Source organism: Cygnus atratus, chromosome 15 (assembly GCF_013377495.2).
Source record: "Cygnus atratus isolate AKBS03 ecotype Queensland, Australia chromosome 15, CAtr_DNAZoo_HiC_assembly, whole genome shotgun sequence".
Classification (NCBI taxonomy): Eukaryota; Metazoa; Chordata; class Aves; order Anseriformes; family Anatidae; genus Cygnus; species Cygnus atratus.
Genome location: NC_066376.1, coordinates 1560679 through 1576239, shown reverse-complemented (window position 1 = coordinate 1576239; position 15561 = coordinate 1560679). Strand labels below are relative to the sequence as shown.

The following is a 15561-nucleotide window of genomic DNA, read 5'->3' as shown; positions in this document are numbered from 1 at the left end:
GTACGCAGGCCTGATCAGGACAGTTTGCAGGAGATGATGTTAATCCTGCAGGAGAGGTGTTTGCTAGCTCCTTCTGTCCTGTTAATAAGCAACTTCAAATTGGTTTTAAACTCACGTTTAAGTGAAGGTTTCTGCACGAATGTTGTGTGAATGACGAACTTCGGGTACTGGGGTGCAGGTTGTTGCACAGGCCGGGATTTGGTATCACACGTGGTTCGCCTGAGCTTATGACTGGCAAGGTGAGAGTGTCCCTCAGAAAAGGGAACTCCAGCCATGAGATCCCTGGAGGTCTTGTCCATTAACATGCCATAATTAATGACTGGCCTCTGCTGGGTGAAGATGCCAGAAGAAGCGTACCTTTCCTACTACTGCCTCTTACGTTTGTTTTCAGCATGCGGTGGAAGCTATATGGAAAGTGGTAGCTGATATGCTCCAGCCAGAGCGCCCAGCTGAAGCCAGACATGCTGTTCTTCATCTGCTGAAGTCAATCGTTCAAGGACAGGTGAAAGCAACCTCTAGAAAAAACACTGTACTTGAACTGGGGTTTATTCAGAGTATGACTTGAAAAATATCGGGCAACTTTTTTCTCTGACTTTCCATGTTTCTTTTTTTTTTTTTTTGGTTGTGCAGAGTAAATGGGAAGAGGCAGCCTTTTAACTTAAATCTGCTTGACTTTTTTTTTTTTTAAAAAGAATACTTTGGGTTAAGTTCAGGCATAATGAAGCAATTTTTTTTTGGTCTTTGTCCAGACATATTAGTCCTAGTCTGCAGCCATTTCTGATGTTTCAGCATATCAAGTGTGCAAGAAGTTCTGTATGAGATGCGTTTCTAGCCTGGCCAAGTTAAGCATGCTATGAATTCTTCAGATTTCACAGTGTGCTATTCAAACATAAGACTGTACCAGACCAAAGTCCTACTTTTCAGTATCCTGAAAAAAATAAGGGTAGATGCTTAGGAAAAAAATAGGTATCAATTCTGTTTTGCTTGTCTGTTTGTTTTTAAATGCTCTCCTGACAGTGCAGTTTGTTGCAGTTTCTTTGGTTTACTTACCCTCAATTCTGATAAATGTTAGGACAGATTGAGAAGTCCTGAGCTATTGTCAGTAGCCAGTAGAGATGAAAGTATTTTCAAGACTTTGGTAGCCTGTAGGAAAACAAAATAATTTCAAGCATCAAGATTACTGTTACAGACCTTGATCAGGTCCAGGTCTTTTTTTTTTTTTAGTTACCCTCTCGTTTCTCTCCCCAATTTTTTTTTTTTTTTTTTTAAGGGGGAGAGATTAGGAATTCTCAGAGCACATTTTTTTAAAGTTATTAAGGACTATCCCTCCAATGAAGACTTGCATGAACGGCTCGAAGTGTTCAAGGCTCTAACAGAGAATGGGCGATATATCACTTATTTGGAAGAAGAGTTAGGTGAGTATTGTATTTACTTCTCTTAAATTTGCTGGGAATAAGCCAAGGGGCAGGTATTCAGTGATAAAAGAAAAAGGTAGTAGTGATAACACTTCTGGATAGAAAGCATAGTGTAATGATTTATTTTCTTCCTTTAGCTGACTTTGTACTACAGTGGATGGATGTTGGTTTGTCTTCTGAGTTCCTTCTGGTTTTAGTAAACCTGGTGAAATTCAACAGCTGCTATCTGGAAGACTATGTAGCTGACATGGTCCAGTAAGTTTTTTAACTCCTAAATGCTTATTCTTGGCTTTTTATGGGGCAAAGTTGCAGATCAATATGCAGATTAAGTGGAATCTTTTTCATCTGATCTGGATCTCTTTCATTCCAGGTCATACCTGACATTTCTGACAAATATTTGATTTTCTTGCAATGTTCAGGTCCATTTTATTTTAGTGTTGCATGTGTTTTCCCCATTTCATGTGATTAACCTGACTGCATTGCTTAGTCTCACAAAGGATCTCTGTCTGCTATTTTGTTAACAGCGGCATACTGAGAGGTCGTTTAAGTGCATCTGTAACCTAACTGTTTATAAAAGGTTGTACTGTTCCTAGGAATGTTATCAACAAAGCCAAAGTGGGGGAATGATAAGGAAAATAACACGCCAACTTACTTGTCTGTTTTGGCTCTTTGTAATTTGCCTAAAATCATATTAAGCAAATAATTATAATTAAATGTTCTTTCCTAACAGCAAGATATGCATTTTGTGCATTCAGACTTCGTCATCTGTGGACATAGAGGTCAGTAATTTCACTCTCTCAGTACTTAGAGTTCTTTGAAATTCTTTGGAACTGTATCTGTTACAAACAAAATCAGATCATCAGACTCTCATCCCAGTTTATTCTTATCTTAGATGAGGGTTAATACAAGGTTATAAAGTGTTTGTAAGCCATCATCTCTCTTATACAAATATTAATTTTATTCTAAAAGAAAGAGAGCATGCATGAATTTGATAAGCAATTCAGTTTTTCAGTAGTGCTTTTTATGGCTTTCCATACTGCTCTGAGTTTAAAAAAAAATAAAGAAAAAAACATATTTCTATCCCCTATGACTTCCAGAAGTTTTTCTGGGTCTGTCAGCTTAGGTTTTGACCCGTTTTGATCCTAAAGAAGTGTATAACCATTTTATCTTTCTCTTTCCAAAGATTTCCTTGCAAGTCCTAGATGCCGTTGTTTGCTATAATTGTCTGCCATCAGAGAATCTGCCAGTATTTATCATCACTTTGTGCCGTACCATCAATGTGAAGGAGCTCTGTGAGCCGTGCTGGAAGGTCAGAACTTTCTCGCAGCTTTGTTTCTAATGACTTCACTGTTTTGGACTCATAGACAAAGGGCCACATGCATGGAAATATTTGCCATGAATTTCACTTTGGTTTTAAGTGTAAATAAATTAATAATTGGTTCAAGTATTAAGGCATCAGCACGCTATTAGTGTGAATTCTGTCACTTCCATGTAACTTATCTGTGCTTCTGTCTCAGCTGATGGTGGTGGGCTACTTTTTCTGTTGTGGTGTGGAAATGGCATGGAACACATTTACTTACCATAACAATTATGGTTGGCCTGCTGACTGCATATTTAGGCTAAGGAGTGTTTTAACAATCGGAGTGTTCTCTTTGAATTTGCAGCTTATGCGCAACCTTTTGGGAACTCACTTGGGACACAGTGCCATCTACAACATGTGCAGGATCATGGAAGACAGGTAAAGAAGGTCGATCTAACAAAATCCTAGCAATTCTGTAGAGGCCCCATTGAGGTAGACAAAGAATCACTGGCTTGAGAAGAACAGGCTGAAAGTTCTGGTGCTTAGAAGTGAATTCTCTTCCTAGTTATGCTGCTGAAATGCTCATTTTTTTAGCTTTTCTGAATTTATTTTTCCTTCGTTTAAAACTAAAATCATACTAAATGTTTTTCTACATTTAATGTTTATAAATTGCTATGCAAGGCTCAAATGTATAACAGCTGGTAATTACTGTCTTGATAGTGTATATTCCTATCGAGTCTTGTGCCCTTGCATGGTCTAAAGCTTTCTTTCCATCTGTTCACAGAGCTTACATGGCAGATGCTGCGCTGCTGAGAGGAGCTGTGTTCTTCGTTGGGATGGCTCTCTGGGGTGCTCATCGCCTCAATTCACTCAAGAATTCCCCAACTTCAGTGCTGCCTTCATTCCTCAAGGTAAGATGGGATGCTGGAGGAACTTTTTAATCAGGTATACATCTAGACTTGCACAGATTTAGAGCAAAAATCTAGTCCCCTACACCAAAGAAATCTTTTTGTGGCTGAAAGGTAGCAATTGGGTATGCTGGATGAAGTGTGGAGAAAGAATAAAACAACAGAGGTTTTAGGTTTGAAACTGAGGCCTCCTTCTGGAGTATCTGTATATCTCTGTTGGCCAGAAATGCAAACTCTGAATTCTTTTTATAAAATATCTATGTTGTGGATGCTAGCTTAAAAAATAAAAATCAAGCAAAAACTTTCACTCTTTCTAGTGTGTGGTACAAAACTTTGAGAGACAGTGTCTTCAGAGCTCCATTAAAATTTTCTCTTCCAAGAGGATCAGGCAGGAGTTAGTATCTTTAAAACCTCACATGCCTGCTTTTTAAGATGGGGCTGTATTTGACATCTGGTCTACAGCTGCTTGCAGGAGGGTGTAACCACTTTATAAAATGGTTCTTTGCTTTGGTGTTTGTGTATATTGACTTAGATTTATTTATCACTGGCCTTCAGGCTAACTTCATACTGAGCAAGGCATGTTTCATTTGAATTTGAGAGGGTTTCTGACCACGGCTTACCAACTGTTAACTAACTGAAGCACTTTGTATTCCAGGCCATGACATGTCCCAATGCAGTTGTATCTTATGAGATAGTTCTGTCCATAACACGTCTAATAAAGAAGTATGGGAAGGAACTGCAAGCTGTAACATGGGATATCCTTTTGGACATCATTGAGCGATTACTGCAACAGCTTCAGGTAAGTGTTGAGCCTATCTTGATATGTTTTCAATTAAAAGACTGCCATAAATATTTTTGCAAATTCATCTCCAGTTTGTACACTATAGTGCACTTTGAAGTCAGATGGAGGTTTGGCCTTATTCTCGATACTGTGGCTATCAGCTGAGTTTTCTGTTTGTATTTAAAAGTTAGTACTTTCTGGTAAAGTAGAAGTCTTTTAGGAATGTTTTTGCCTTTTGTTTCAGAGTTTAGAGAGCCAAGAACTTAAGTCCATTGTACATGATCTTTTGACTACAGTAGAAGAACTCTGTGACCAGAATGAATTTCATGGCTCTGAAGAGAGATTTTTTGAGCTGGTGGAAAGATGTGCTGATCAAAGACCAGTAAGATTTTCCGTTATCTTCTTTCTTTACAGCCAGTTGAAACAGTTTTGTTACTCAGTACAGTTGAAAACTGCAAGTCCTGAAATAAGAAGTGGTTAGAAAATGTCAGCAAGGACTTACCTTTTGCATGAACCTTGTTCTTAGAGAGAGGACAAAAAATGAATGTATTGTATTTGTTTATACACTAAAAAAATTCTTAATCTTTCCATGAAAGGAATCTTCTGTACTAAACTTGATAGCATACAGAGCACAGTCCATTCATCCTGCCAAAGATGGCTGGATTCACAACCTGCAGATGTTAATGGAGAGATTCTTCAGGTATGAAATCATAATTTTATCAATACAAGGTACTTTCAAATGTTTTTTGCCACCTTTCCATGTTAAGTAAGTTTGTTTTCTGAATTTCTAACGTTAGTGAGTGACTAATAATAAGTATGGTATTTCCAGGGCATAGTACGTGAAAGAATTTTGTTTAGCAGAAGAAAATCTTACCACTGAGTTATTTGTGTTCCTTTTTTTCCCTACTTTCATTTATTTCCATTGGATGGTGCTATTCCAGTTAACATAGGCAATTACGTGCTCCACTGCAGAACACTTTGTGGTTCTGACACCAAACAAGAATTTACTGTTAAGCCTTGAGGCTGTATGTGGTTATCCAATACTAAAGTAGTAACTGTCTTTGAATTGGCACTCCTAAAAATATTGTTATTGCTCTAAAATACCAACGTGCACCAATAAAAAACTTGTCTCATTTGTGAAATGTTGCTGAGGAACAGCTTGATCTTTCTGCTGTATGTTTGATTTTGAATTTGCTAACCAGAGCACTTGTTCTTCTGACATACGCTTCCTAGTTTGGACTGGAAGTGGAAAAGCTGCAGTTACAGGTCTTCAGTAGCAGTAAAAGTTGAATTATAGGAAAAAAGTTGAATTGGGATTCTAGTTTCCATTTATTCTTGAATCTGATTTTGTATGTAGAGACATCAATTGAAGGCTAAGTTGCCCTCTAACAGTTAATGTTCTAACTCTTAAAAAATTTCTTAGTTTGATTGAGTTTTATTTTCCTTTTCTCCTCTTCCCCCCTCACCTAAATACCAGCAACTTCATTTTACTCATCTTGAATTTGCTCTTCCTATTTTAGGAATGAAAGTCGTAGCGCCGTTCGTATTAAAGTTCTGGATGTGTTGTCCTTTGTACTGAGTATTAACAGACAGTTCTATGAGGTATGTGTTTATCTGTTTCTGATGATTACATGTGAGCTCTTGAAGGCTTTGTTGAGGCGTGTTTTACGGTGTCATCTCTGCCACTGAAGAATGCACAGAACTCTGCTTTAAATGTTGAACACAACAAACATTGCTTTAGGATGCTTGTAGGAGAGCTTGCCTCTCAGTTGCTCTTAGCTGAGTAAAAGTCTACGTGACTTGCAGTGGGAGCTGCTGTGAAGTGTTTTGAGGACATCCTTGCTCATGGATTCGCTTCCTTGTTTTAAAGTCATTAATTCCATATACGTCTTGTTTTGGAAGAACAGAAGGTTGGGGTGAGAGATGATGAGTTACTTTAAAATCTTTGTAAGAAGGTGAGGTCTGAACAGAGTCTGACATGGGCAGATTGACTTGTCTTGGTGCTTCCAGTTTAATTGTGATCCAAGATGGAAGCTGTCTGAGACAGGAGATGTCTTCAGTTCCTTGGAATGTACCCAGAGTGTGTCAGAGGACAGAAGGGGCAGGGGTGCTTCTTGGATTCCTTGAAGATTTGTGAAAACATATTACTGTCATGTTTCCTGCCTGTCAAAAAACAAAAACAAACAAACAAACAAAAAAACAAAAACACACAAAAAAGCACAGAATTCCCTTAGCCCAGGCTCAGATAGACTGTTGACGTCGTCTGTAGAATAAATGAAAGCCAAAACATTGAAACCAAGTTCAACAAAAGTGTTAAGTGTTTGGAAGGAGGGATATACAGAAATACTTAACTGGAGGGAAGAGGAAAGATCAAGGAACTGAATGGTTAGTTGAGGAACAAGCCTGATAGCAGTGTTGTTTTTGTTCTGTTTGCCTCTTTAACATGCTGACTGAAAAACTGACAGCAAAATGTACGGGCTTATTAAAGTCTGTTCTCTTGCAGGAAGAGCTGATAAACTTGGTTGTGATCTCTCAGCTGGCTCACATTCCAGAGGATAAAGACCATCAAGTTCGAAAACTGGCCACTCAGCTACTTGTAGACCTTGCTGAAGGCTGCAACACGCATCACTTTAACAGCTTGCTTGATATCATAGAAAAGGTGAGGCAGAGTTTGCTCAACTGCCAGTAGCATCATGATGACTTTCGCCAGATCCTCTTATTGTGGCTGAGGAGACTAACCCATGAATCTTATGACTTGCATGGATCAGCAGGGTACTGGAAAATTGCTAGGTTTTGTAGGATGCAGGCATGGAGCACAGAGCTTTCAAAACCCTATCAACACACATCCAAGCTACATGCCAGAGCTTGCAAAATTTCCAGCAAGGGTGACTTTCTGTGGTCTTGTTTGATCTTCCAAGATAGAATTAAAGAAAAGTTGTGCTGCGGATTTAAAGTATTGTGTTGTGTTTCTTTTTTTTTTAAAACAGGTGGCTGCGCATTCTCTCTCATCTCCATCTGAACTGGAAGAGAGGGATTTGCTATCATATTCAGCTTCTCTGGAGGATGTCAAGACAGCAGTTCTCGGACTCCTGATAATTCTTCAGGTAAACATGGCAGAGTGTTAAACAAGTGTTCTTCAGAATAGTCTTTTGCTTGACTCCATTTTTTTTTTCACATAACTTCTACTATCTGCCTTTTGATCTGCACACTTCAAAGTTTAACTTTTCTGGTCACTTCTTTTGTTTTGGGTATTGTGTGACTGCTAAATGTTTTTTTTCCCTCTTAATTACTGTTGTACAGTGAATATGAGTGCATTTTCACATATGGAGGGCAGATGTGTTCATAAACTGTAGCAGAAGGAGATTGGCTCATAACCTTGAACAGATCCACTGTGTTTGGGTAGCATATCCTGAGATACAGTTGAAGCAGTTGCAAAGAGCTGTTTGTTCTGAACACTGCCCTTCTGAAGCCAGGCAAAGTTGCTCTGAAGTCTCTGCAGAGGTTCTGACCAGAGCAGTCTGTTCATCTTGATTTCAGGAGTAAGGCTTAGCTGTGTTGTTCTTGAATTCTCAGTGCAGATATACATTTCTGAATAACCAGTGTCGGTCTGCCTTTAGATTGTGTTTCTGTTCCTTTGTAGACAAAACTCTACAGCTTACCTTCCAGCCATGCGATGCGGGTATACGAGATGCTGATTCACCACGTCCAGCGCCATTATATGTACTCGTACAGCCTAGCTGTTGCTAGCAGCATCAGATTGCAGGTACGAGCAGTAACCCGTACTTACAGGTCAAGAACTGCATGCTGTCTCTGGGAATCTTAGATTACAAGTGGGCAATGTGTTCTGTAGAGCTTGTCAGAAGCAAAATTAAATGTTTCTTGGCTAGCAGAAGTACAGAACTAGCCACAGCATCTGGAAGAAATCCCTTTGTACCTGCAGGTGGGAGAATGGGAGGTGGGAGAGTATGTGACTGGCCTGGGTTTTTAGTTACTCCAGTGTTTTCTCTATTGCAGGTGTTTGATTTCCTGTTGATGCTTCGAGCTGACTCCCTCCACCGTCTTGGCCTTTCCAACAAGGATGGAGCAGTGAGATTCAGCCCTTACTGTCTATGTGACTTCGTGTAGGTTTCTCATAGCGTTTTGCAAATGCTGTTTTCAGAACTATTCTGCGGTCTTGCATGAGTTTAATAGTTCATCTCCAGTTTGTCTAAACCTTCCAAATCCCGATGAATCTCTTGCTAGGCAACTCTATAGTTACAGCTTAGGATGGTCTCAATTAATAACTCTGCTTTTTCAAATGACTTTCTACAGAATTATCAATCTCAACCGTGGAATTTGTTTCAAAAATTCACAAAAATGTTTGCAATTTCCTGTCTGGAACCAGTTCTCCTATTGAGATTTGATTCAATGATTTGCCCAGATCTGGCTATTTTAATTTTACAGCTCATTCTGATGTTTTCTGTGTAACACCCCACAAAGGATACCTCTCTAAATTTGCTAGGGGTCTGGATAGAAAACGCATTTATGCTGACCAAACCGAAACCTTGGTCTGCTTGGCAATCCCATGTTTTTTAATTGAAAATAGTATTGTGTTGCTGTCTGGTTACCAAACTAGCTACCAAATAGGGTAGCTAATGTAGGTAATGTGGATAGGCTGTTCCAGTCTTCATTTTACATTATGTTATTTTTCTGCATTCTTATGTTGCAGAGAAGCAGAGAAGAGAACTTCTGAGAAAAAGCCGACTGGTACGCTCTCTCCACCTTCAGGAAGTCCCAGTGTGCCTTCCCAGAACACCACCATTCGTATAGGGCATTTGCCATACTCAATGGTCTTTGGCGTCCTTCTGCAGTGTTTGAAGCAAGTATGTCCCCCCTTAATGACAGCTACCATCTTCATATGAAATATGTCAACTGAAAATGTCTGGCTAGAGAATGCCATCCCAGAGAATCTAAGTAATGCCTGGAAAGCAATACTTAAATCCTCCTCCTTGAGCACCTGGCTGTAGTTGTACAACTTTATAACCACCAGTCGGAGCAGCAGTTCAGCTCTTTAGGAACTCAGCAAGGCTTTCATTGTGATCTGCTTCAGAGCAGACAAAGGCAAAAATGTGTTTGTTAAACAAAGATCAAAGAATCGTCCTATTTCTGAAAGGGCATTTGAAATGAAAAGAAACTGTCCAATTGCAAGTTTTTGAAGTATAATGAGAGTTAGTAAATTTTTCAGTTGCTAATGAAATATAGATGTAATTTGCTCATTAATGCTGGTTTTGGACATTGTTGCATTCTGAGACGGTATCTTGCTCTGGAAGCTCATTTATACTAGTGGTTAGGAGAGTTGAATTCTGGCTCCGTCTGGTTGAGCTCAGTCAGGTCTGGATACAAGTTGTTTTTTTAGTTTTCAGTGCCAGTATTGCACCTAGAGCTGGATGACAGACAGGAAGTAACTTGTGACAAATATATGTCACTTCTTTTTATGTAGCTACCATGGCAAGAAATACATCTGCCTAGGAAATGGTATGTCTGAAATGTGATTGGTCTTGCTTTCAAACTGAATAGAAATCATACAAAAATTTTTCACCTTAATTTTTTTCTTTCTTTCCAGGAGACAGACTGGAAGGTGTTGAAGTTGGTCCTCAACAAATTGCCAGAATCTCTCCGCTATAAAGTGTTGTTTTTAACTTCTCCTTGTAACATAGACCTCCTCGCATCTGCACTGAGCTATATGGTAATGCCACATGCCCTACTGATTTATAATCACCAGATCCTTAGTTTGCTTAATATTTTTTTGATTTTTTTTTTCTTCAGTCTAGTATTTTGAAGTATAGTATTTTTAGTATGTTATCATGCTTGTTTTCAATCCTCACTCACCTGCCCTTATTGTGAGGGTTGTTTTAGGTATTTAATAATCGATGTTTGTTCTTTCTATATGTATTGTGTATGTTTACATGTGCAAAGGTAGCTATGGGCAGTGCCTTTCCACTGCCTTTTAGACAGTATTCTTAGTATAAGATATTCTAACTTAACGTGTCATATATCAGCTCACAGACAAAAAGACGACTGACAGGCTCCATGGTACCCCAGAAGGCTTTTCTCGCACTGATTTGCATCTGGCTGTAGTACCAGTGCTGACGGCTTTAATATCTTACCATAATTACCTGGACAAGGCTAAACAGGTACGGGGAACCTTGTGTGTATCGGGGGGGAAATGACAGGGCTGAGCCTGTATAGGGGAGTATTTCCTTCTCTGTCACTTCTCTAACTTTCTCTGTCACTTCTCTACTGTGCAGCAGTAACTGGTTAGGTAGTTTCACTGTTCTCCATCTATGCTCATTCCCCCACTCACACATTATTGAGTGACTTTACCTTCTGCTGGAAGACCCTGGTAAATGTAAAAATTGAACAGAAAGACACAAAAATTGTCCATAAAAAGGATTGGATACATCCCTGTATTTAATCAGAAGCTTAAGTAATAATTTCTAAAATTTCTACCTGATCATGTCCCATAGTAAGATTTTGGCCTAGAATACATACAGCCTCTTTTAGGATTCTGTGTTAGTGCATTTTGGATAAGAATTCATGTGTATCATACAGGCCTTGCAGTAGTGATACCTCGCAAGTTATTCTGAAATGCTAACAGAAGTCAAGAGGTGGTATGTCATACAGTTTTTCTTTCCCTGTATTATGACTTTTTTTCTTTTTTTTTTCCTTTTTTTACTCTTCTAGCGTGAAATAGTGTACTGCCTAGAACATGGTCTTATTTATCGCTGTGCGAACCAGTGCGTTGTGGCACTCTCTGTCTGTAGTGTCGAGATGCCTGACATCATCATAAAGGCGCTTCCTGTCTTAATAGTCAAATTAACCCACATTTCTGCTACGGCCAATATGGCAATCCCTCTCTTAGAATTTCTTTCAAGTAAGTTGTAATGTTCTTCTATGTTTGATCTTTTACAGTTGTAAATGTTTTGTTTGCATTGAATATAAGTATTTTGATTCCATTTAGTCAGCAAATTCTTGTTTTTTGGTAATGCACTTTCACCATCCTCAAAATATCAATGTTCGATCATCTCTTGGTTGTTACTGCTTTAAGGCACTTGCACACAGTGAAGAAAGAGGCATGTTTTGTGCAGTGCCACCACACAGTGATGAGAAATACAAAGCTGTTTTCCCTGCCTTGCTGCTTATAACTTAAATAGTGTGAAGTTACACCATGATGTTAGTATTCATGTCAGCTGATGATTTAGAAGAAAGAAAACAATTCAAATTAAACTGAATTCTGGTATTGAACAGCTCATGTTCAGACCTCGCCTGTGTTGGTTTTCTTCTTGAACTGTTCTAGCTCTAGCAAGGCTGCCTCACCTCTACAGGAACTTTGCAGCAGAGCAGTATGCCAGTGTGTTTGCCATCTCCCTACCGTACACAAACCCTTCCAAGTAAGTTCGTAGCAAACACGCTTCTTCTCCTTCTTCATCTGTAAAATAAAGAGAATAAGATAAGCTTTTTTTGTATTACTTGGATCAAGGTTATGTATTGGATATTGCTCATTCTGGTATCTCCAAGCCTTTTCTGAAGGTGGGACATAATCTCCTCGGACAAAATCTCTGTTTTTCTTAAATAGAACTCTGTATTTCTTTTCTTGAAACTTACAGTGGGTAAAGGAGTATTTCTCAGATAGAAAAGTCCCTCTGTTCACTTCTGTAATGGCATCATATCACAGCATTAAACTCTGTGGAGATCTTTTTGCTGTTCTAGGTTTAACCAGTACATTGTTTGCCTGGCCCATCATGTGATAGCTATGTGGTTCATTCGGTGTCGCCTTCCCTTCCGAAAGGACTTTGTCCCCTATATTACAAAGGTAATGGATACTACTGAATCAAACAGTGCATAAATAAAAATGACAGCTTATACTGGATTGAGAAGTACAAAGGTTCTGTTTGAAGCCAGAGAAAAACTCATTTTCTTGTTAACTTCTTTTTCAAGACTAAATGTGAGTCTTGTGCATTGGCCACGGTTGCGGTCTTTCAGCTGCAAGTCCTGCTCATTCAGACTGTTACCTGTTTGTCTCAATTGGCAGGGTTTGCGCTCGAATGTCCTCCTCTCCTTTGATGACACGCCTGAGAAGGACAGTTTCAGAGCTCGTAGTACAAGCCTCAATGAGCGGCCAAAAAGGTAAATAATGTTAGATTCCAGGAGGGTCTTGTGTTCCCTGTTCTCGTGCTCACACTATTCCTATGTTTTTTGGAAGGAAGCTGTCTAGTTATCCAAAATCTGACAGTGCATTTAAGCAAGCAAAGTAAACCTCTTTAGGTCAGGGGATTGGTAAAAGACAAACTGAGTTTGGTAAGAAGTTGAAATCAAACCTATCTGACAGTCTGGTAGTACATATGAAGGCATCACTGTCTGTTCTGTAAGTTTTTACACTAAGGTGTGGGTTTTTTTGTGGTTAATTTTGGGAAAGTAGTGGTTCTTTCAGGTACACTGCTACCAGAATAGAAAAGGGTAATACCAGAAGTAGTAGAGAACCATATTTATATTGGTAGTGTTCTCTACTACTTCTGGTATTACCATATTTATATTGGTAGTGTTAACTCCTTTTAATAATTGATCTCATGACTATTATAAATGATCGCGAGATAAATTATGTTGATTAGCAACCTGTATACATTAAGATAGCAAAAAATGTGTTTTCCATAGTGATGTTGCTCAAGTCAATGTACTGGGTGGCAGACAGCTGCCTTCTCTGTGGCTGAACGGCCTGATCCTTTTTTTAAATTTTGAAACCAGTACGTTAGTTTTAAACAAAGCCTGGTATCTTTAGAACTCAGAATGTACCTTGTCAGTAGTCTTCCAAAGTAGCGTTTGCAGGGATGGAAGAGTATTGCTTGGAAGGCATTCAGGGATTCTCTAATGTCCTTTTACCTGTATGATATACCTAAATTGGTTCACTTAACTTGCTTCAGTGTTAATATGCAGTAAGCATCCAGTGGCATTTGAACCCTGGGGAAAGTGCCTCTACTTTAACTGCAAGGCTCAATGAGTATCTTGCAATGAAGAAACACCATCCCTGCCCTAATGCTATAGCTGTAAACCCTGTTTTGTGTTTCATCTCTCCCATCACCTCCTCTTTCATTCAGAAATTTGGAAGAGAAGCCTTTTGACACTTGTCTCTTGAATTAGAATTTCAGCTAATCTTTTTTTTTTTTTCCAAAAAAAACGTTAAATTCAACCCGGTTGGAATACTACTGTATCTAAAGGCTTTCGCTAATGCTGCCAGATCACTTTCATAGAAATCTCTGCTAAGGAGTGTGGGCTGTACTCAGGCAGCAACTTGAAACACCAGAATGGCAGTGATGCCTCTGCTTTCGAGTTTAGATTCTAGCTAAATGAGAGAAGAAATAGCTTTGAGCAGATAACTGCTTCCTTGCTTGAGAAACTTGTATGCTTGTTTTTTTGTGCTTTGAGCCCCAAAGAATAAGCATTTCTCTGCTCTAGCTAAGGTGCTGGGTGTTGAAAGAGATGAAGATCCCAACAATTTCAAGGCTGCTGAATGGCACGGTGTTGGTGTAGGTGATTATCTCAGAGGGTGGGCCTCTGCTCTCTGTGGTCACATCTCCAGTTGTGGTCAAAATGTAACCTGTCAGAGGTCACTGGGAGGAGGAGGAGAAATAAACTCTAATCCATCCAGGTGACTATCTGAAATGTACTCATTCACTGAAAGGAGGAGAGCAAATAAATCATGTTTAGGAAGATTCGAAAGGGTTAAATGGGTATCTTCATTTTATATAGGGCAATGTGAACTGCTGAACCAACTGTTACCTACATATTGGTACCCAGCCAGGCATGCAGCTCAGCTATGACTAACTGAAGTGCCTCTTAGATGTTAATTGCTGTCATCTGCCACGTGGTTGGCACCAGACAGTGTGAAGGCTTATCTTCTTTTCTGTTCCTCTTGAAAGTCAAGTGGGTTATCTTGATCCACCTGAAGTAAGATAGCTTATTTGACAAAAGCATCATGCAGTCAGCAGCAGTGGAGAGGATGTTTGCCTTCTTGTCCCCGCATCCATGCAGTGCAGTGCGAGAAGGATCAGTTTCAGACAGGCTGAGTCTCCCCCAGTGTCTCAAGATCTGAGCCAAGGGACACCTCTCACCGACCCTGGTAAGTTTTTGTGGTTCAGAGTTGAAGCTCAGGCTCAGGCCAGGCCTAACAATGTTAGACGATGTTACATTCCTGTCTCTCTGAGAAGAATGTGCTGCTACCTGGTATTGGTAAAGCATTTTAGGATCCGGGGATCTGGTCTTTGTGTAAGTAGTCAATTTTATTTTAGCTGTGCTGAATTGTTGAGGTGAGATAACACAAGAGGTGGCTGAATTGCACAAACCTTCTCAGACTTGAGAACTTTGTGCCAAATTAGCAATAAGATTCTCTTGCCTTTGTTTAACAGTTCAGTATTCCAACAACCATTTCAATCAGTTTTTTTGTTTTAACCTGTACTAATTTCATTTGTTTTGTAGCACATTTAAAACCTTGTTTTCAAAATGTGGTTTGTCTTTTTAATGCTTTCAGCTCTGCTTGTTTGTACGTTTTAATTTTTATTTTCCTTTTTTGGCATTTGTTTTATTTTACATCACCCTCCGGGATCCCCCAATATTGACCCTGTGACCTGTGACCTTTCAACCTACATCCCTTCAATGATTTCCTCCCTTCCTGTGACCTCTTATGGGGCTTGGTGCTTCTCCACCTAGTAGTTTAAGACTAGCCAAAAATGCAAAGCAAGGCTTGAATAACTCTCCTCCAGTGAAAGAGCTGAAAGAATCCTCTGCAGTTGATGCCTTCCGATCCCGCAGCATCAGTGTGTCTGAACATGTGGTCCGCAGGTAGAGGCACTTTAAATGGGGAGAATCCAAGAGCAATTCAGCACTTGGAAATTTTACTGCAAGGGTGGGTGGAAGCAGGGTGGATTTGCATGTGGGATGCTTGCATGATTTTGATCCACATTAAAAATCTGGTCCTAGCCACAGTCTAGGTTTTGGGAAAGTATCATGGATATACCATGGCTTCCCAATGCCGGCTGTTGGGCTGCCACGTTGCCCTGTGCGTTGTGTATGTCTGCTTTGCCCTGTTCTCTGATGCTTTAGCAAGAAAAAAAATCTATTTGCAAA

The 15561-nt window shown here is 39.5% G+C and overlaps 1 protein-coding gene across 5 annotated transcripts in view; it reads left to right on the top strand.

The window, feature by feature from the left end:
* TSC2 (TSC complex subunit 2) overlaps positions 1-15561 on the top strand; it is a 34302-nt gene that overhangs the window by 2042 nt on the left and 16699 nt on the right. For 2 of the 5 annotated variants that reach the window (XM_035563434.2, XM_035563431.2), the window contains exons 4-26: positions 392-502; positions 1271-1415; positions 1553-1670; positions 2146-2194; positions 2599-2724; positions 3080-3153; positions 3500-3626; positions 4279-4422; positions 4649-4786; positions 5001-5104; positions 5925-6006; positions 6908-7063; positions 7392-7508; positions 8045-8167; positions 8419-8525; positions 9113-9266; positions 10007-10129; positions 10443-10577; positions 11128-11317; positions 11741-11834; positions 12154-12256; positions 12476-12570; positions 15145-15276. In XM_035563434.2, the coding sequence (XP_035419327.1) occupies positions 392-502; positions 1271-1415; positions 1553-1670; positions 2146-2194; positions 2599-2724; positions 3080-3153; positions 3500-3626; positions 4279-4422; positions 4649-4786; positions 5001-5104; positions 5925-6006; positions 6908-7063; positions 7392-7508; positions 8045-8167; positions 8419-8525; positions 9113-9266; positions 10007-10129; positions 10443-10577; positions 11128-11317; positions 11741-11834; positions 12154-12256; positions 12476-12570; positions 15145-15276 (2747 nt within the window). Of the gene's footprint in view, positions 1-391; positions 503-1270; positions 1416-1515; positions 1671-2145; positions 2195-2598; positions 2725-3079; positions 3154-3499; positions 3627-4278; positions 4423-4648; positions 4787-5000; positions 5105-5924; positions 6007-6907; positions 7064-7391; positions 7509-8044; positions 8168-8418; positions 8526-9112; positions 9267-10006; positions 10130-10442; positions 10578-11127; positions 11318-11740; positions 11835-12153; positions 12257-12475; positions 12571-15144; positions 15277-15561 lie in introns of those variants that run through there. The other 3 variants (XM_035563433.2, XM_035563435.2, XM_050713734.1) reach the window with 3 other exon arrangements.